Source organism: Mya arenaria, chromosome 16 (assembly GCF_026914265.1).
Source record: "Mya arenaria isolate MELC-2E11 chromosome 16, ASM2691426v1".
In the NCBI taxonomy this organism is placed as follows: Eukaryota; Metazoa; Mollusca; class Bivalvia; order Myida; family Myidae; genus Mya; species Mya arenaria.
Genome location: NC_069137.1, coordinates 16215712 through 16237903, shown reverse-complemented (window position 1 = coordinate 16237903; position 22192 = coordinate 16215712). Strand labels below are relative to the sequence as shown.

The window sequence follows — 22192 nt, the reverse complement described above, 5'->3', positions numbered from 1 at the left end:
AATATAAAGTGAAAACGCATGAATATTACATGTTTTCTTTTAGTTCATTTCACATGATTTGGCAAAAATATACTTAATTAATGTAATATTTTTAAATATCAATAAATACCAGAAAACACCCACTTATTATGTCCCATGGTTCTCATGACTTTTGGCACAATATCTAACTTCATTTTCATACATTTTTAACCAGTCTCATTCCTTGCATAAACCGACTGGTACCGGGACTTTCAGTAATACATCTCCCGTTGCTTTTCAAGTAATTTTGGGTTATTGTTTCACAGTTCTAATTATATTACTTGAATGAAATGTTAGCATGAAATTGAATAGCAAACTCATCGAACTCATATAGAAGCCAAACCTGTAAATGTTTTGTGAACTTTATAACCCTATTATTTGGCTTATGTGACGTAAAGGAAAATAAACAAATGCAACACACATATAATTAAAACTAACAAGGTTTTCACTCAAACAGATTTGACCAATGAATATGTATTTCTATTTATAAACAAGCCGAATAATTGTACAAAAGAAAAAAAACAAAATGTAAATGATAAGCTCGCTAAGCTATGAACATTAGGTTTATGTTACAAGCTTTATCCTGTAAGTAGGTTTCATTTATATGAGTCTATGACCGACTTTCCACTGCCAAATATTTTTATATTGAATCAAATTTTTAACTATGGCAAAGTTGCAATTCGACACGAGGTCGTCTAAGCTCATATAGAACCTACTTAAAGTCAGTTTCGCTACATACGTTTTTGCCATCGGTCTTCGTGCCAATCCCACCATAGAATTACATGACAGCTGGAACTCCGTGACGAAAATGACATTTCGCCATTTCCTGAGAGGAAAGTGACCAGATATACTCAAAAAAGTTCTCCCAAAATTGATTACAGAACCTCATTTCATCCGGCATATGAAAGTCGTACTCCGTTAACTATGTCTTTGATCACCGATTAAATCACCAGCTAATCAAGAACCTCTGCTGTCATACCTTTCCAATGAGAGAACGCACGAAGTCCGTCGGCCATCTGTAAGTATAAACACATTGGTCTGTATGTCAAAGAAGTAACGACAATGTCTTTGATGATGAATTAAGTCTATTTCGTGAAGATGGAGTGCGCATGCATCCGTGCCTACTTAGACAGGTTAAAGAGCAGAGAGATTTCGTCCATTCAGATAGCTCTGGACAATGTCTCTCCATCTGGCACACATAAACCTTAAAAAACTGGATGTACATAGTCTTGGGAAACTCTCCCACTGGTCATATACAGAAATGAAGCTCTGAATATTCGCAGTGGAAAACATCCTACATTCACGACATATGGCATGGCATATAATCCGTCCAACTGTCTGATAGAAATTGTTGAACAAAATTCTATGGCCAAGCTGGGGGACAACCTCTGCATCCCCGGAGAAAGCTGAAGAAGTCACCGAAGTGGTAAAAAAAACCATAACAAACTTCTCGTGTAACTCCCCAACAAAAGGACATTATGCATCAAACAGTCTATCTCAATGTGGTTCTGATATGCTACAAAGTTATTTCGGTGCATCCTTAACTGCATTGGTGGATTTAGCAGTCTGCTCCCTATACTCCTAACTTTGACTTCCATCACGCTAACACCTGAAAAAGGAAAATGGTAAAGAAACGTTTTAAATACTTCAAAATTTAATTTAAATGAATCCAGAAATAAACCTTACGAGCAACCAAGCTTCATTCATTCACAAGGGTTAAGCACAGCCAAGTTACAAAAGTTAGGAACCATGTAGCGTTTGTCACAATTGACCTTACGCCTGGAGTTTGATTGACTGGTCAATTGACCAATCAGATAGCCGCGCTGATAAGCCCGCATCGGCTTTGTTACTATCCGCCATTTTGTCCGACAAACAAGTTACATCCGTCAATATCCGTCAATGTTATCTCCGCTGCAAAAATGGTGAAAAGGTGCAGTTATGGTAACTGCAACACAGACAGCAGATACCTCGAAAGACCTGAGAACAATATTAAGTTCTATCCATATCCATAACCAGGCAGAAACTTTGAAAAGTGTATTAGATGGCTTCGAACATGTGGGCGGCCCAATGATCAGCTGCATTTGGAAAAAAATGAAACATCACGGGAAAGCTAAGCACGTTTACGTGTGTTCAAAGGTATTTTGATTAATGTTGTTTTGTTACTGTTCTGTAAACTTTGAACACGGAAGTAAAACAAACAAATTGACATGCGTAAACCTTTTTGCGTTGATCGGGCTTCGACACACTCATAAGAATGCATGCATTGACTTTAATTTAAGAAAGTGTACAATGACAGTTAACCAATATGCTAAACATAACTCATTTATGATACTGGTCACCTTTTTTACTAAAGATATGACAGTGACTGAAGGAGTTCGTATCTGTTATTAACATTACCAGTTCAAGAAATTGGTGTGACCTAATTTGTTCTGCGAAATATTTTGGTCAGCACTTCTTTCTCCTTAGTTTATATCTTTATTATACCTCAGCACTTTGTTGATGGCCAACCTACAACGGAAAACCCTGATCCTCTACCAGCATTTTCGTAAGATTACACTTCTCTTCAAGACTGCCGCCAAAGTTGTGAGCTGGCACAGAGCCTTCCAGAAAAAGATCGCGGCTTGACAGCGTGTCCGACAACCAAATACACAAAAGGTATGTTTCTTATGTTTTTGCATAAAAAAGGAATCTGTCAAGAAACAATATTTTTTCATGTATTTAATTCCACAGTTATCTGATAGTGTATGGTCTGAACATATGCAGTGTATTATGAATTCCAGTTTCAGACTCATAATCCTAGTAAATGCCCATTTGTGAGTTGACGGTGTAATGAAAATGTCCAAATTTAAAAACGAACTTATACATTTGTATTCATTTATGTAACTTCCAATTATTCCACATCTTGACTAAAGCTGTGAGCCAAGGATATGCTCGGATATACTGGCTACTGGGTTCCTAAACAAAAGTCAAATACCCTCATGGAAATGAAATAGCTATTGCATTATTAACATTTCAATGCCCGAATAGTATGTCAAAAACATGAAAAAGCTTACGTTCAACTTCTTTAGTGACGGATTTAAAGCTGCGAAGGCACTGAAACGGTGTACTGCTAGACGGTTGGTCCAATTGTATCCTTGGCCTACGTTCGACTGGTTATCCTGCTGGCATTACTTCGACCACTGGCATAACTTTGACCGCTGGAATGTCTTCATTCTGTTGGTTCGGGGCCTGCACTTGTTATACGGAACAAAGTTTCTGTAAAGTGATCTCCTGATAATTGAGACGTGTACTTTTAGATATAAACCATTGGAAGGGTCTGTTTGGGATCTTTTTATACGGCATTTTAATCAAAACCTATGTGTTTTGAGGATGGGACGAAGTAAGATGTCTCAGTAAATAAAAAATAAAAAAATCGATAATTCCGTGAAGTCCTTCCTTCGTTTGGCAGACTGATTTAATAACCATACATTTGGAATACGTATGATATAGCAATAAATTATAATTAGTCTAAACCGCACATACGATTTTGATACATCTGAGCAGTTGCATGCATGTTTAAACAACGAAAAAATATTAGGTGGATATATATTATATATTGTATAAAGCGACTCCATAAAGAAAGGTATGCTGGTAATAAGGACACAATGATTTTTCCATTATATATTAGTATTGTTTTCTGATGGCGTAATTACGGATTTGGCTACCTGTTGACTGTTAGTGAACTATACTCTCTTAATGACTTCTTCAACAAAGAAAGATTGCACGATCAATTTAATCAAACTTGTTTAATATTACCCAGTCGTTATGTTGCAGTCTGACTGATTACATTTTCAAATCTTACCAAATTCATTAACTTGAATACATAGTAACATATAGCATAAATATACATTTAAATACATAGTTATGTATAGTGTTTCACACTTCACAAGCGAAATAACTAACTAGTGTCGCGCTACCGTAAGCCACACTATAACGCGGAGTCCATAGAGTGATTCAATTACTTCAGTAACTGAATCCTTTCGCCTATTCACCAGCCGGTGAAGTACGAAGGTGGCTTGATCATGGTCGGGAAACAACTCACTCAAGGCCAGCTTTACGTCGGTATCTTTCGCAAGGATTGGCAATGAAACTGCCGTCTCAGAATCTCTCGGAAACCCTGAAATGTCAAAAGAATGTTAAATGTTCTCATATGTACAATCGACATGAAACGGGCATTATCATATGTATAAATACTATATAACGCCCAATCCATGCTAATTCTAATAAATCTGTTGTTTTTTGTTTACTGAATTGCATATAATTTTAGATATCTAACGTCTCACACTCGTCCAAATTAAGTGACACCCTGACGTTGAGGTATGTTTAAAGTGATACAGATTATTTAATTCACATTATTTCAGCTTGTAATTGTCACCAAAACAGCGTGTACCGTTTTTGTACTCATTTACTTATCTATCTAAAATTCAGAATGATATTATGCGGTCTTTACAGATGAAAAATGTGTTGTTTTTTCTACATTTAAAGTAATCGCAATAAAAAAAGCATTTGATACATATTTCCCCGCTTCATGTCGACCAGCAAAAATACTTTTTTCTGATGAATATTTCTTACAGCAATCAAAATAAGTTTATATCAGTTTTCAGTATTTGTCAGACGGGAAACGAAACAATGTATTTCCGAGGTTGTTTTTTAAAAAAATGGCCGAGGAGTTCCGAAAGATGAACGGCCATTATTGTTATGCATTGAGTTGATGGCTTAAGTTTCTTAGTTCAGACAGGTCATTTGCAAGGCAAAGTTATTAAAGAACATTTACCAAAACTTTGTAAAATGCAGATTCAATAACCATTGTGTTACTTCTTGTTAAGAGTATGCAATATATACAGTCACGCATTTCAAAATCGTCGGTATTCCAGAAACGGAAGTTTGATATACAAGTAACATTTGCATCAAACTAAAATTTGAAATTTGAGGTAAAAAAATACGTTAAGTGTGAATATGAAATATAATAGCAAGATAAATACAATTAAGAACTAGTGTTTGTAGTATGTAATGTTCAGTAATGATCCGGTGCTTAAACTGTTCTTTGGAATTGTAAATGTTCATACTTAATTTTTGTCAAAGCATAACTGAAAAAAAAGTCTTTGAGGTATTGTCTTCAAACTTCATATCTAGATATATTTCAATGAGGAAAAGTGCATTACAGAAGCGTAACTCTGGCTGCAGTCCTTTTTTGAGTTATTGTCCATTGTTTAATTGTAATATTCCGTCGTAAGGTGAAGTCGAAACTGTTCTTAATTCAGCGAAGACTTTTGAAGTCCGTGACTGCTGTTGTGTTTAACCACGTTTAATTTAATTTCGCACTACGTAAAATTCCAAATGACATTGAGTAGTTTGGATGTTTTTATTTAGCCTATTCCGAAACACGCGATTGCGAATGACTTACAACCTGTTTCAAATTTGTGATTCTAACATTGGAAATAAAGTTATTTTCACTTTATAAATTAAATGGGCGTAAGACGGAACATGTTTCCAACATTATTGTTTTCACTTGTTAGTAACAAGACTGATAATAAAGAGTATAACATACATGTTATTTATTTTCAAATCACATGGAATTACACACAGGAGAAATGTAATACACTAGTGTGGTCTGTGGAGCCTTTTTCGCTCAAAAATATTGTTTAAAGCGTCACATGAGAATACATACAGGAGAGAAGCCACACAAATGTGGGATATATCAGGCTGATTATACTCATATAACTGGGTTATAACGTAATACGGGCATACACACAAGGCAGACGTCATTCAAGTGTGATGTGTGTTGTGTTTTCTCAGAAAAGTAGTTTAAAATCACATATAAGAAAACCCACAGGAGAGAAACCGTACAATTGTGAAGTATGTGATGCTGGTTTTTCACAAAAATGTCATTTAAAATCCCATATATATAAGAATACACTCAGGAGAAAGGCCGTACAAGTGTCAGACATGTGATGCTGCTTTCGTTGTGAAAAGCAGTCTACATACAGTTATTCACACAGGAGAGAAGGCGTTCAAGTGTGAGACATGCGCTGCTCAATTCGCTATGAAAATCAGTTTTAAGGCGCATATACAAATACGCAGAGGAGAGAAGCTGTACAAGTGTGAGATATGCGATGCTCAATTCTCTATGAAAAGCAGTTTTAAGGCACATATACAAATACACACAGGAGAGAAGCTGTACAAGTGTGAGAGATGTGATGCTGATTTTTCTCGGAAACATTGTTTACAGACACATGTAAGATTTCACACGGTAGATAAGCCGTACACGTGTGAGACTTGTGGGGCTGACTTAAAGATATATCTTACTATAAACGCCACATGAGACACTACAGTGGAGAGAAGCCGCACAGGTGTGACATGTAATTGCATAAACATCATAAAATACAAACCGGAGAGAAGCCATTTAATTGTGACATATGTGATGCTGCTTTCTCTCAGACAAGTGTTTTACAAACACACAAACGAATACACACAGGAGAGAAACCATAAAAGTGCGATGTATGTGATGCTGCTGTCTCTCAGAAAAGTAGTTTACATAAGCATAGAAGAATACACACAGGAGAGAAACCATACAAGTGTATGATATGTAATGATTCTTTCTCTTATGAAAGTAGTTTACATGTACACATTAGAATACACACAGGGGATAGGCAATACAATGGTGCGATATGTGATGTTGCTTTCTCTCTCAAAAGTGATTAACGGAGGTATATACGAATACACACAGGATAAAAGCCATTTATGTGTGAAGTGTATATACATTATATATGTATAAGAAATTAAAATTAAATAACTCCCTAAAATCCGGGAAATAATACGAATGAATACACATATATCTGTATAAGAAATATGAAGGCAATTTCTCAAAGACTTCTTAAGTTATCCACCAGGCGAACAATACGTTGAAAATAAACAAACGGCAAAAACTCAAACAATACTGCACCAGAATAATGGTTCTGGTGCACTGCACAGTTCCACAATGAGATCCCAACGTTAATGAAGTTTGAAGTCAATACCTCATATACCTTTCGAGTTATGCTCCGGATAAGATTTCCGGAGCAAACAAACACATACATACACACACATAGACACACAAAGACGCTCATATACCCATATACACTCCCATACAAACACACACAGGCACACACATAAACGCTTTCATGTGCCTTTGCTTTTCGGCAGGGAATACCAAAGGCAAGTAATATACACATATAAAAACATAATACTCCAAGATTAACTTATACCTAAATAAGGGATGGTGGTTAGGAGTTTTTTACACACAGTTCGTTATTTTCGTAAGTGAGAGGCATCATGCCATGTCTATTAAAACTTCAAAGGTACAGATATTAATGTTTATATAATATATATATACTAAACAGAGTGTGAATTGTTTACAACAAACCAGATAGTTAATAACTTGCTTTAATAATTTATATTATAGTACGGTATTGATAAACAATATATCCATAACTGGAAGGCCATCTGGCAGATGGGAGTTCTATAAATCAATGAAAGGGTATGCTCATCTTGAATGAGTTTAAAAACTACATCTACTTATTTTCACTGTCAATTGTTAAGAATATATGGACTAGATAATAGGTTGAAACAAAACAAACAGTATGTTAACAAGTGTCATAGTTGTATACAAATAGTTTCTACTTCAAAAATACACAAACTAAAATACTAAAGCAGAAGCATAAGAAAACTGCAAAGTCAGCATAAAAAATAAACAATTAAATGATGGACTTGTTAAATTCCAAATCATATTTTGTGTTCAACTGATCTAATGGTGCTTAAATCTCTAATTACCTTAAATAATCTCTTTAATCGGCAATGGTTTTTATTTGTGTAAATGCTTTAATTTCAATATTATTTCCTGAAATCCGACTAATCGGCTACCCTGATTTCTTTTGAATTACTTACTTTTATGGCTGTGTTTTAATCGGTCCTCGTTTAATATGATACACACCTGGCTTAAAGTACATGAACAAATATAAGAAATGGAACTAACAAAAAAATAAGTTACCATTTTTGAGAAATTTAAGTAATATTAATTCTGTAAAATATGCAGTTACAAAGGAATTGCTTGGTGTCTATTAAGAAAATACCTTTTTTTTAAATTATTTCTTTCATGCTTTTGAAGGAGAAAAAGTAGATCTTGAAAACAAGATGTAATGTTTTATATAAAAAAAATCTACAAGCGAATGAAACTGATCTCTGGAGTAAAAATGATTTAAATTTCATTTTCATGAAACAATCTTAACTTTGAAACTTGGATACAAAGTTAATCCACAAAAGTTTTGTTTGCGCATTCGACATTTAAAATTTCCTTTCATTAAATGTTAAATTATTCATAATACAATGAAATATATAGTACGTAAATCCATTAGCAAGGATTTCGTAAGGGGAGAAATTATACTCTTTAAGTTATTTATTTTATAAACTGTGTATATGGTATATACCGCATATACCTATTTTAGCTAGATGATGTATAAGATACTTACATAGTATCCTGCTATTCAATTTTAAACTATTTCAGATATCTGTTGAAATTCCGTTTGCGTATTGCAGGAGGAGTCACCAGTCAATTTGAATACTTTTTTACATCAACATTGTTCACATTTTCCAATCAACAATAAGTGGTGGCATGTTGATGACATTTTCCAAATTAAGGACATTCTTTAAAATCGTGAAAATTATTAGTTACATTCACTGCCCGGTCACGAAAATGCAAATATCTTTCTTTATGTGGAAGCCATCTCATCAAAAGTCAAGCAAGTGAAATCACACAAATTTGCGAAATCACGGGAATCTTAAAATACGGAAATCTCGAACGAATATGACATTTAGTGCGAAATAACATTAATGCAAATTCAAGGCCATCTTATTATACAGATAACACAAAATATATGACATGGAAAGCGAAACACGTAAGCATAAACGTGAAATCAATGGTATCTCAAAATATGGAAATTACAAACGAATATGACATTAACATAAAAATCGCGTTAATGCGACGTCAGATGAATACTTAAATATGACAATCACTAATGAATATGAATGAACAGCTAAACCAATGGACGGAACAAGTTGTATGACAATTAGAACTAGAATTGTCGGCATTAAATCCTTAATAAAACACATCTTTTCTTCTTGTCACAGTTGTTATCACTAAACATGTGTTTTAGTTTTAATATGTATATGTAAAAGTACATAAACAAGTAAAAGAGTAATTTAAAGACCTCGTTTACTAAAACGTTCTCATTTAAGGAAGTCACAATTTTTTGCATTATTTTTTTGGTAGATTTTAATCTCAACTAACATTCTACTAATTTCGATAACTATCCAATATTTATCTTATTTTATAATAAATATGACATGTCCGTTATCTGGAACGTATATCCAGACACTAATTATCTGTTCAAATATACGTTCAGATCTATTAATTTGATGTGATCGTTGCTGTTGTTTTTCGCTGTTTTAGGTTACACAGTAAGTAAACATATTATTCTCTAGTGACATTTGCTCCGAATGGAATAGAACGTTACAACACCAATGAAAACATCAGTACCCGGCCCAGTGAACCTCAACAAGATTCATTTCAACAATATTAGCCGTTGAAACGGACATGTTTGGGAATAGTAAAAGCACGTAATATAAAGCCTTTATGATTAAGAGGTGCGGTCCTAACAATTAGTGGCCGTGGCCGCGTTAGACAGTTGGCCGCTTAATGCACGTACATTATATAGTAAAAACGTACGGGGGGAATTTGGAGTGGCCCGTTAAGGCAGGTGGCAATTTAAAGGAGGTGACCGTTCAACCAGGTTTGACTGTAATATAAAGCCTTAATGATTAGGAGGCGGGGTCCTAACAAATATGTTACACATCATCTTCCAATTTACAGCGAGTATCACATATTTTCATCCGACGGGGAACATAATTTTGACTTGATGTCTGTTAAGCTGTTTAACGTCAATCTTAACGACTTGGCGTGGTACTTGTTGAATAAAGGCCGATAGGCGATTTCCTATTTAAAAAAAAAAACTTTACTTTTTATTTACAATATTTCTTCATGTTTTGATTATACCAAGCATATAATTATTTCACAGCTTACAATAATAAATTGTATTTACAAAACATTGGTTCCTGATCTGTCTGAAACATGTAGACTGTACAGAAAGTACATGTTTAATTACTAAAATATATGGCATTCTTGTAAGAAACGCATGTATGTATACACGGTGCTTATATCAATGCAGATAGATGTATCGCAACAAACCTGCAAAGCTATCTGGCCAAGATATTCAAACCATTGGACAAAGGACTGGCTACAAATGTAAAAAGTCATCTTTGACTGGACAAAGCAAGATGTAAGCCAAGGGAAACAATTGTCATCGTTGTCAAGTGACAAACTACATGATTGGGAGACACTTTGTTGAAGTCTCTATTTTAATTGAAAATAAATCCTTCTGTGAAATATTGATATAGAATACAAACATCACGAGTATAATTTCACCATCATCGTTTTAAACTCCATTACCTAATTAAATTACTTTGCCGACTTTGTACCACTTTCTCCAGTCGCCGTCAAATTCGCAGCGGTTCATAGTTATTTTTAAAGATTTATTCATACAGACATACATGTATAGAGTATACAGAAAATGAACAATATATATTGTGGTAATCTTATTATTATCTGTGCATTCCACTTCTATGAATATTGTCGTTTACATGAAGATTCTTCTCGTACGCCAATTACTTTTTCGCTCCATGCGTTTCCCTTTATCTTTCAATTTATAACTGAATCAACGGATGTAACATACGTTTTCAAATATACCCCACTTCTTCGGAGGGGGGCATAATTATATAATTTTTGATCCTTTATTATGCGATTTAGAAAGCCTGGTTAAGGTCTAACATGTTAGCAAACATGGGATAATATCTCAGCAACTACTTGATGTATTGCATTGAGACTTTATACAATGGTATTCAACCACCCAACCTACTTGAATAACCAAGTTAGATAACTGTACTTTGCAAATAATGGCCCTTTATTATTAGACTTAGAAATTCTGGTTAATCTTTTACATATAACCACATTTATGTTAATATCTCAGCACATCATGTATTGCATTGAAATCCAATCTAACAGTGATCCATGCATGTTTCGCCAAAACTTTTCAATCCTTACACTGAAAAGCGGTGGAATAATCGAGCGCGCTGTCTTTGTGACAGCTCTTGTTTCACTTATAACTCCTATACCATTCATTCAGTTCACTTAATATTAATACTTCATACACTTGGTCAGGACCATCACATAATGACTTAATATAACTCAGTATCCTAAATACACGTTATGGCACCTGATTGACTTAGGAACTAAGGTTAAAATTTTAGGGCAGCCCGTCCAACTAAAGGGGCAGATTCCGGGCTGAATTTAGGCGGAATTGGCACGGAATCAGTGAATTCCTCCTGGAGTAAGGACGGAATTATTATTCCGCCCGAAATTTATACATGTTTCTTGTATGTTCAGGCGTTAACAAATTACGGGCGTATGTATGTACTTTAACATTTCGTACTTTGGTTTTTCTATGCAACCTATGGGGCGGAATATGCTACTTTAACATTTTAGTGGAGCGTAAATTTAAACTAAGCCTTACATTTGCAATCCAAAACAAATAAAAAAAAAACGAAAGTCATGATAAATTATTAAATTGTTTTTGTCCCCTTTGTTATCTACATTTCACATAGCAGTGGTTATAGGTAAACATCTGTTATTATCCGAACTCCGCATACTCCTTGCAAAATAAAAGATGCAACAAGATTATTAAACTATAAAGGGTAGTCAAAAACATAAAGATAAAACATGACCTCATGATATATATATATATATATATATATATATATATATATATATATATATATATATATATATATATATATATATATATATATATATATATATATATATATATATATATATATCTACTACAGATATTAAGGTGACCATATATATATTAATCTAGGCATTATGGGGACCGCTGGATTAAGGCGACAAAAATTGGTCTCCTTAATATTTTCAGTCCAGATTTGAGGTATCAAATTTCAATAAAAATGTCCATTGACAGTAAGTTGATAAGCTTGAATGTTTATTTACGAGATCATTTCATTGTTTTAAATCTTATTATATTTTAATATTAAAAAAAATATTCTTAAACTTTTGTGTGTGTATATTTGTGTATCCATAAAAATAGCCATTAAGGCGACCAGGGAAAAAATCATAATTTTGGTAAAAAATAGCTATATACTAAGCATTTTTTATTTGTTTTACTTTATTTAAAGCCTATTGTATATTATCCCGAAGTTTCATTCCATAAAAAACAGAAATAAGGAAATTCGATATTTCGTGTACCATCAGCATCTAAATTTTCAAGTATACAGAAATTTAACTTTCCGGAATATAACGGAAATTTTCGGGTATCTCCGTGGTACCATCTCCGTGCAATTATGCAGTATGGCGTTCATCTCTTACGGAAAGAGAATGGTAATTTGGTAAGTGTTTAAAGTACATATTAAACGTTTTTTTCGTTTATTTTTATGACTTTTGTACAGTAGTATAAATCGTCCACCCTTTGGATGAAAGCAAATGATTTATCCGGATTTTGTTCATCCGAAACTAAATCACTAGTATCAACATCCGGTGTAATTTTTGCTTGTATTTTGGAGAAACTCGATTGATTTCTAGCAAACTTGGTTTACCACTACATCGTCGCTTATTATTATTTCGTATGTTCCAATCTAAAAAGGGATTTGCGCCCTTAACATCTCATTCTCAGATTTTAATAAATAAAAGACGAAAGGATACACATGCTTTACATTTTGTTTGTCAATGTCATGTCATTAGTCATTCTCATCACCTTTGAATAGCAGAATAGAACGAACACTGTCTTAAATTCTCATATTTGACAATAAATGCAACAATAAAATATTTCGCTTATTCTGCCACAGTTATGCACCAGTCAATTGTAACCATGGCCCCCAGGTCTTGTTTATACCGGGGATAGCAGGGGAAATGGGCCATGTTTTTACCTTCCAGGTGGACCGGCAGTGCTGAGTGAATGGGGTGTTATTGTTTTTTGCGCTGAAAACAGGGAATGAGCCTAACCTAGGATGTCCCCAGGGGCATTTGACGGGGATCTGGTCATTTCGTAACCTTACCATTTCGTAACTGCTGAATCTTGGTTATTTCGTAACCATTCTGTTAGTCAATTCGTAACCGTCAAGAAATCAATTGCTCATATGATATGGTAACCACCATTTAACAAGGTGATAAATAGTACACTTAGCACCTTGTTAAGTGTATTGTTCGAACCTGGATGTATATGGCACAGCAACCAAGACACCAATTGGGAGACATTACTCAAATTCTCACTAGTAACAAGCTAATAATTTATGTTACTCAATAGTTATTAGATAATAATAACAAATCATTTCTAATTTAGCATGATATATATATATATATATCTAATATATATATATATATATATATATATATATATATATATATATATATGTATATATATATATATATATATATATCATGCTAAATTAGAAATGATTTGTTATACTACCAAAATATGTTAATTATTTTCTTACATTTTGCTTACTTATAAACAATAATTTAAGACTATCATCGCGATGTATCTTTGAGTAAAATTACGTTTACATAAATGATCATTCTTGACCTATTTCATTGACTATATTTGTTTGAATTGTTTAAAACGAACAAAATTTTGTTCTGTTCTTTTCTCAATTGATCCATATTCTGCATACTTTATATACGAAGCCGACAAAAAACAGCCTAAAATTATTAGTTATGGTACAATATTAATTTCCAATAACAAGATACAAAATTAAACATATCGGCACATTTTTAATACAATAAGCATATAAAAAGCGCATACTCTCATTCGGCAAACTCACTACATTTTACAATACTTCTATGCAATTTAAAAAAAAAAATGAAATTCTAAAGTTATATGGTCTATATATTTAAAAAATATTGGCTTAAGGTCACAATTCCTCTCAATGGTAGAACATCTATGAATTAAAAAATTATTACATTTAATATTCAGCCTACTTATAATATTTCCTTCGCAACATAAAAAAATAGCTAGTGTGAATGTTTCTATTTGTCATAGTTTCAGAGTTTATTGGTAAATCGCACTACACTATTAGGAATAAAGAAGGAATACAACTACTAGATTTAACTTTGTTTATGTTGTTATTTTTATGTTTTATACTTACAGTAAACTTATTTTGTAAATTCAAATGGTATTAAATTAATTCCTCATAATTATAGGAGTCAACGGTTAAGATATGAACATTCGATTTCTTAACGGTTACGAATTGACTAACACAATGGTTACGAAATGACCAACAATGAGAGGTTACGAAATGACCATAATTCATTTGACAGGGCTTTTACCAGCTGTTTGTCTGTGCAGAGCGGGAATTTTACCTGGGATTGGCTGTACTGAAAGTCAAAGTCCCCACTATTAGCAGGACCTTGGGGGCCCATGCTGCAATTGACTGTTGCATTATTTGGATTTTTTCTTAACTTTACGACAAGCCCCCTACAGTATTTTATAGTCAAGTTTAGTAATATTTATTTACAGAAATTGGATAACTTAACAAGTAAAGTAAACTGTACTGAGCTTTTGAACAAACCTACATACTTATAAATCAAAATTGATATTTAAGGGTCTACACTGAATAAACCCAAAATGTTAGTTTTGATTTGCTATATTCGAACAGTATTTAGTCTATCCACACAAAATTTACAGGATCATCAGATAACAAATTTTCTAAAAATTCTCTGTTTGCCAAATAGGGAAGACAGGTTTAAGTGGGGTTAAAAGGTTGCTATCTGTGACCAAAAAAAATACTGTTCAGAATTGTGAGAATTCATTTATCTTTCGTTCAGTAAAGAGCATGCAATGGCATAGTGGTTGGATTAGATAATCTGACAGTGGTGCTGGACGTCAGGAGTTCAAATATTGTTGTGAGTTCAATATACCAAAAGAATACCTTTGGAATACACAATTATCTATAAAAATGGCAGAGCAAATTGCCCATATTGTAGTAATGTCTTAGATCCAGCTTGGATAACTTGGACACAGTAAGCGGTTCACACCAGGGAAATTCTCAGATAAAACAGCGCCTATAAACTTGAAATTTACATTTTTCATGGAGACAATTAAAGAAAAAACATTATTGCTGATCTTCTGAAAACAAATCTTCTAACATTCAAATATTGAATTTGGTGGATGAACTAAGGTTTATATTGATAAGAGATTGCTTCAGTTGGATTTAAACTAATCACCAACAAAAATATATGCATTTAAATCACACAATGTAAACAACTGCACCACAGATCTTATCTGTATGTTTTGGGTTTTTAAAATTTAGCAGTTTAATATAGATTAGCACACTGGTAGGTCTGGTTGGTCTGTTGCTTTAGTTGCTAAGTACACATAATGTCAGTGATTTCATCACTATTTCTATTAAAATATCAGTTTTCTTCTTCAGGGCTTCTCACATTTGCACCATTTTTTACCATTTGAATCATAAAAAGATAACAAACACAAGAACTTAACACTTAGTGAATATTTAAGGAATGTAAGGGGTCAGATTTCAGATTGCTCATTATTTCTGGAACACTAAATACTTTATTTGATTGTGTACACTGCACTTTCTTGTAAAGCATTCATCCAAATCATTTGGGTAAATTTTGGCAGAAAAACTGCTTTTGGATTTATACTGGTCATCAAAACCGGCACTGACAAAACAAAAGACGTGTTTAATTAATGTGTGGGAAAGAGGTTTAAAGGTGTCAGCCCACAACGAAAGGCTTGCGGGTTGCAGTACCCCTTCAAGTAGTTCTTGAAAAAAATGATTCTCTCTGGTAGCATTTGATTATGTGTACATTGTATTCTTGTATGTATTTTCAAGTTTACACATGATTTATATAAGGTTTGTATAATTTTAGTTTTATTTAAGTTTTAAAATTTTGACATTTTTTTTAAGACTTGTCTGCCCCTGTCTGAACACTTAAATTCTTGGTCTTTGGACTATTGTCTGCAACTTCAAAACACACTTTTTGGAACAGGACACATTTTCCTGATATTTTATCCAGTTTGACTGCAATATAAGTTGTATTTATCAATAATTTAAGTAAAAAATGACATTAATATGTCCATAATTACCTTGTAGTTATTTGTTAATTTGTTTTAATTCATGGATAGGTTTATTGCGAGTGTCATGGAAAGCTGGAACTTTTCAGTACACAACATTCAGCTGGATTATTATTACTATTATTATTATTTTTATTATTATTATTATTATTATTATTATTATTATTATTATTATAATTATTATCATTTTCATCACCATCATCAGCAGCAGCAGCACCAGCAGCAGCACCATCAACACCAACACCACCCTATCATCATCAACATCATCATTATTATTATTATTATTATTATTATTATTATTATTATTATTATTATTATTATTATTATTATTATCGTCATCTTCATCCATTTTCCCCTACATTTCTTGAGTTGTTTTCACTCCGAGGTGTAATTTCCCCATAAGAAGTAGATTCATTCGCTAATTCTATCCATCTGCTATTTTTTCAACTTCCATATATTATTTTCAACTGCTAAGACCGCTTTATGTAGAATACAAAAGCAAGATTATATATGAATACATATTTAAATTATGTGATACAATGGAAAACGGCTACATATTTAAAACAGCAACAACAACGACAACAAAAAACATGCATTTAAACGCATTTTGCAACAGTTATTTACAATCCAAAACGTTTATTTTTATTAACTAATTGTTTTAAAATGTAAATTTCAGTTTCAGAATAACAATTATTATCATTTGTTTGTTGCCATAACTAACAATAAGGTACTCAAATCTCAAATAAACATATGTTTACAATGTATACCGTAATGTAAACATCACCATAGTCAAACAGATGATCCGATATGATCATGTAAACATATGTGTATAATTATATACTGTATTGCTCACTTGATGAAGTGGAGTGTTAGCGAGGCGTGTGAATACGAACAGATCACTTGAGTGTCACTCCCCGTATTCCACTCAAGTGATCATTTGAGTGTCCCTTACGGGAATGTGGTTGGAGTGTGAGTGAGAGTGGATGTTCTGAAATCGGCCCTTACAATTTCAGCATCAAAATACAGGTTTAGATCCCAGACCGAACTTTGTCTCCTTCATTAAACTTAATTTCAGATGTTCTATAAGCCACATACATGTTCACTACTTATGACGGATAAGAACTTTCACAAATTGATTATAAATGCGTTTTCCCAGATTTACACCCTCCTCTTGCAGATACTGCCGATGGTGAAGCTTGGGTGCACCGGGCCGGTTTTCCAGCCGTGTGGAATCAACATCTCCAGCTGAACTGGGGCCGGGAATTATATAAGACTCCTTAGCAGCATGGTGAGCTTTTGCGTATTTATTTCCAGGCTTGTATACCCGGCCAGACTTCTGCGTTTAAGCTTTCCTTTCGTCATTTTTTTAAATAACGTATCTCAAGTCTTTCAATGAAATCACAACTGTGACACCTTTGGAGACTAGATTTAAATTAAGGAACCATTATGTGACACAGTGTAGAAAGCCTTTTGGGTGATTTAAAATCAAATTAGTAAACAGGATTCTCATGGTTCATTGTTTATAATTGGCCTTGTGGACCTTTCATTCTTTACTTTGGTAAGAGCCGCTTAAGTATGTAAGAAGGGGGGGGGGGTGTACAGATGTGATAGTAAACAGTGTTTAATAAGGTATATTTGTTTTTATTTTATCACCACTTTGAAGGTAATGATTGTGTTAAATCAGGGATAAGTAACAAGTTTAACACAAACACTGTATCATGTTCTTTATTTCAAATAAATCTATAAATATTTAGTCTGATCTCCATTTTTCAGAAAATGTAGCTGTCTTAAGTGCCTATTCCATCAATGAGTATCACTGTCTTTAAATTGCTGTTGCAGTACAGTTTAAATAGCAAAAGTTTTATGGCCCTGCTTGTTTGCAACTCCTCAATTCATTTTTGTACAGCGAGAAAAGTAAGGGAATTCTAGAGATTTACTAGAATTATGGATTGTTTTTCTTGAGTTACACAGTACATAAGGAGGAATTAGTGTGTACACAACTCCTCTTTTTATTCCTGTTTATTATTTATATATGTAACATAGATGTGTACAAGACTTTCGGTACTTTAGAAACATGACATAAAAGAGCTCACTTTGATAAATCTTCTCAAAAAAAGATATCTTTACTGTTAAAGTAAGAACTTTTGCTGCATAGTAAGTAATGTCTTCTGCTCATCTTTATGACATCATGGAATGATGTCAACTTCCCAAGACACATTTCCACATGGCGCAGCTCATTTATATATATTGCTGATGGATTGTTTAGAATGGGACAGTTTTAATTGGACAAAATGTTTTAATCGCCATTTTACAGAGTGCCAGCCAGTCATTGCTGTTCTTTGCATTGCTGAGGAGGACAGTCCTGCCAACATAACAGTTTGTTCAATAACAGGTAAAAAACTGGTCTCACTTTACATTTTCAACCACTGCCAGATAATATAATCTTATATAATGATAACTCCTTTTTCACAACTGTTGTTAAATATATAATGTTTAAACTAACAATTAATTTGGTTTGGACATATGTTTGACGGGAATTCAAAGACATTTTTGTCAGCAGTCTTATATCACTGGTTTCCATGCATTTTCGCATACATTGGTTCATTCCAAGATAAAAAATATAACCTTTTTCAAAACGTTCAATCTGTGAGAGTGCAGCTTTAATAGACCTGTAAAGACTTGTCAATGTGAAACTAAACTCTCAATCAAACTTTGGTAAAAGATCAAATGTGGGGCTCCGTGTGCGGCATAGACTGTGCTAATTTTTATTTAATATGATGAAGAGCTAGTTAAGTTATCTTTGTTAAAAGTCTTCAGTTGAAGCAAAAAATGTTTCAATACCCTGTATGAATTTTTTTCACCGGATATTGATTCATAAAAAACATTGCTCCAGGGTGCGGAGCTACTTTTTGCTATATGTCTATATGGAAAAATCTTCTCCTTAGAAGTCAACTTTGTTCCCCAATGTGCAAGGCACAATCGGTGAAAATAATTTCAATACAAGTCACTGATTATTATTATTGTTATTATTATTAATAAACTTTTACTATTTCAGGAGACAAACAGAAACACAGAGGTGCTATACATTCCGATGGAAAAGACAACAAAAGCATCTTCCATCATTTTGGCGTGGCTCAGATCAAGAGGAGAATTTTAAGAAAGGTAATAACTGAGTAACTAAGAACATGCAAGTTGCAGTGGTTAGAGTGTAAGACCCATCTCGCTTCATAAGAATCGATAATCATCAATGTATTAAATCAAGAAATTGAAACGTATATGTCTTGTCTTTTGCAGTGTTTTTGAAATAGAATATATTTTTTTAAAAAACTAAATATTTTTTAATATGATTGTGAATGTGTGATGTTTTCTGTAGATTTTTTTGTTTTACTTGTAAATATAGTTTTAAGGTTGTATTTTAGGTTTTTCTGCTCAATACAAACTTAAATATTGTAAGAGTTATGGCCCTTAGTAATTTTTAAACAAATATATTTTTTTCATGTTTTTGTAAGCCCATTATTAAGGGACTTTTAATATTTTCACCAGCTGCATTATAAAGTCAGACCAAAAATGTCCAGTAAGTGTCCAAACAATAACTAAGTTAGAATCCTTTCTCAAATCAGGTGAGTGATATAGGGCCATCTCTGTGTTTGTCTGACAAAAAAACAATAATCAATCTTTGAGTTAAATTGACAAATATTGTTGTAGAATGTTTTGTGAAGACATACAATTGGATTACTTTTGTGTCAATAGGATTTAGGTTTCTGCACATAAAAAATATTTAGAATAGCATTTGGGTCAGTCGGTTCACATTCAATATTACAGATAGTATAAGTGGAAGCAGTGACTTAAAATTAATTACCAACAGTTTCTGCTCAATTGCTTTGAGTTAACATACGAGTTATGAAACTTTGAATACTAGTTCTTGGTGGCATAAATGAAAGACCTTTTTTTTGTCACATTGACTTGTAATCAAGCACTAACTTCCTCTAAATTCTTTTCAGGTGATAGTTGGGCACACACAAGAAGACATAGATCACAGGTGTCCAGGCATATGAGTAGACAGGAGTTTCACACTCTGCTAAACTTACTTCATCAGAGGAGCAGAAAGCTTCTCAAGATCCCGCACTGCACACTAAGAAATAGTCTTTGACTACAACAAAGGGATGAAAGTACAGAGAGGTCCAATTGAAATCAATTCTGTGCTGCGTCATTTCTTCATTCTGGAAGTTGATGGACATGATTTATCATGGCATCAGGTGTGCAGTTTGTCGACTATCAGCAGTCTTGTTCACCAGTTGTGCAACTTGAGCTGGTAGCTTTATTGCTTGAAGCCACTGCATAAGAGGGGGAAGGTGCAGGCTCATCAAAAAGTCTCAAAAGTTGAAACTAGGAAAAGAAATTTGTCAAGAGTGTGAATCTATTTGCTTTGAAAACAATCGTTACAATGATTTGGTTTCCTTTGAAACTTGATACATACTATGTGTATGTTGAATGAATTGAGATGCTGAAATAAAGAACCACTATTCAAATATCAGGAAACTGCATTTTTCATACTAAAGGGTAAATGATGTTGCCATTTCCTGTATGTATTTAAATAAGATATGTTTCCACAATTAATATTTTTAGGGAATTTTTCTCAACCTAATGAATGAGATTAAATTGTTCAACGTTATATGAGCTTAATATGTGTTTTCTGTTTCTTTAAAATTTGTGAAAAATTGTCAGAAGATAATTAGACCAGTATCCATTACTGCAATTTTTCAATCAAATATACAGGGACAAGCCCACTGGGAATATAATATAATTAAATCCTGTTTAGGGGCATGAGGCAAACAGAGTTACTTTCAAACGTTAAAGCTGCACTCTCACATTTTGGACGTTTTGACAACTTCTCTCATTTTATGTCTTGGATTGGAACCATCCAATTTTTGCGAAAAATTAAATTGCACATCTTTCTATTTAATATACGGGTATATGCAAAAAGCTACAGAAACAGGCTCAGTCGCAAAAAGTTTAAACATAAACCCAGTTTAGTGGCAATGGGCAACGCCAAAGACATAGAACACAAATTCACAGACAAGAAACATGGAACAGCACACAACTCTACAAACAGCACAGTGCATAAATACTATATATATATATATATATATATATATATATATATAAATTATTGGTATGTTTATCAAGAAAACATTGATATTTTATGCACTTTTCTTAAACCGTTAGTAACATTAATTTTCGAACGGAAATATGAAATCTGCGATCTGATCTTTTGTCAGCAATCTTTTATCATTATCATCAGTTTGCAGATAATTACGCAAACAATTTCTCATTCCAAGACAAAAAAAAAGTTGTGAAAACGGTACATCTGTGGCAGTGCAGCTCTAAATGTTTAATTGCTTGATTTTACTACTGTATTAGAAATTACAGGGGGTGGGGCATATTTTTAGTGTTTTTATTGCTTTTTATGATTCATACAGTCTTACTTCATTTCTCAGGGCACAACTTACAAATAGACAAAACTGGAAAATGGTCATATTAAAAGGTCAAAGATAATGCAAGTTGAACAATCATATTGTTCATGGCTTGTATTTTTGGTATACTAGTATTTTATTGCATATGCAATAGAAAAGTTGAAAGTTAAATTCATAGTTGAAATGATGGCTTTGGATGGTATTGTCAGATGAGAAACGGCACTAGTAAGAAATAGGTATAATGTTACTTTATTTATTTTAATCAGTTTTAGATATTGTATGAAAATTATTATATTATTTAGTACATGAGACCTTTTAAACAGTTAATGACAATATAACAATGAGTATATGAAGCTTTAGATCAACACTTAAAGCTGCACTCTTACAGATTGTCAGTTTAGACAC

General features: G+C 33.2%; 1 protein-coding gene and 1 long non-coding RNA gene across 2 annotated transcripts; both read left to right on the top strand.

Annotated features, from left to right (window-relative positions):
* The first annotated feature begins 3057 nt into the window (after positions 1 to 3057).
* Positions 3058 to 6759, top strand: LOC128221439 (zinc finger protein 765-like). The gene is made up of 3 exons (XM_052930047.1): positions 3058 to 3134; positions 5968 to 6292; positions 6580 to 6759. Exons 1-3 carry the CDS (start codon positions 3058 to 3060, stop codon positions 6757 to 6759), a joined length of 582 nt encoding a protein of 193 aa, XP_052786007.1.
* A 10707-nt stretch (positions 6760 to 17466) lies between these two features.
* On the top strand, positions 17467 to 21220 carry LOC128221999 (uncharacterized). Its single transcript, XR_008259042.1, has 4 exons — positions 17467 to 17601; positions 18628 to 18705; positions 19369 to 19475; positions 20315 to 21220. It is a non-coding gene; the product is annotated as an uncharacterized LOC128221999 (long non-coding RNA).
* Positions 21221 to 22192: the final 972 nt, after the last annotated feature.

What these genes read in the sequence shown, in the direction of transcription:
- LOC128221439 (XM_052930047.1), top strand. Translation starts at nt 3,058, where the DNA reads ATGAAAAAGCTTACGTTCAACTTCTTTAGTGACGGATTTAAAGCTGCG. An exon ending in AAACGGTGTACTGCTAGACG is followed by an intron (nt 3,135 to 5,967) that starts GTTGGTCCAATT and finishes CATATATATAAG; the next exon opens with AATACACTCAGGAGAAAGGC. An exon ending in AACATTGTTTACAGACACAT is followed by an intron (nt 6,293 to 6,579) that starts GTAAGATTTCAC and finishes GCTGTCTCTCAG; the next exon opens with AAAAGTAGTTTACATAAGCA.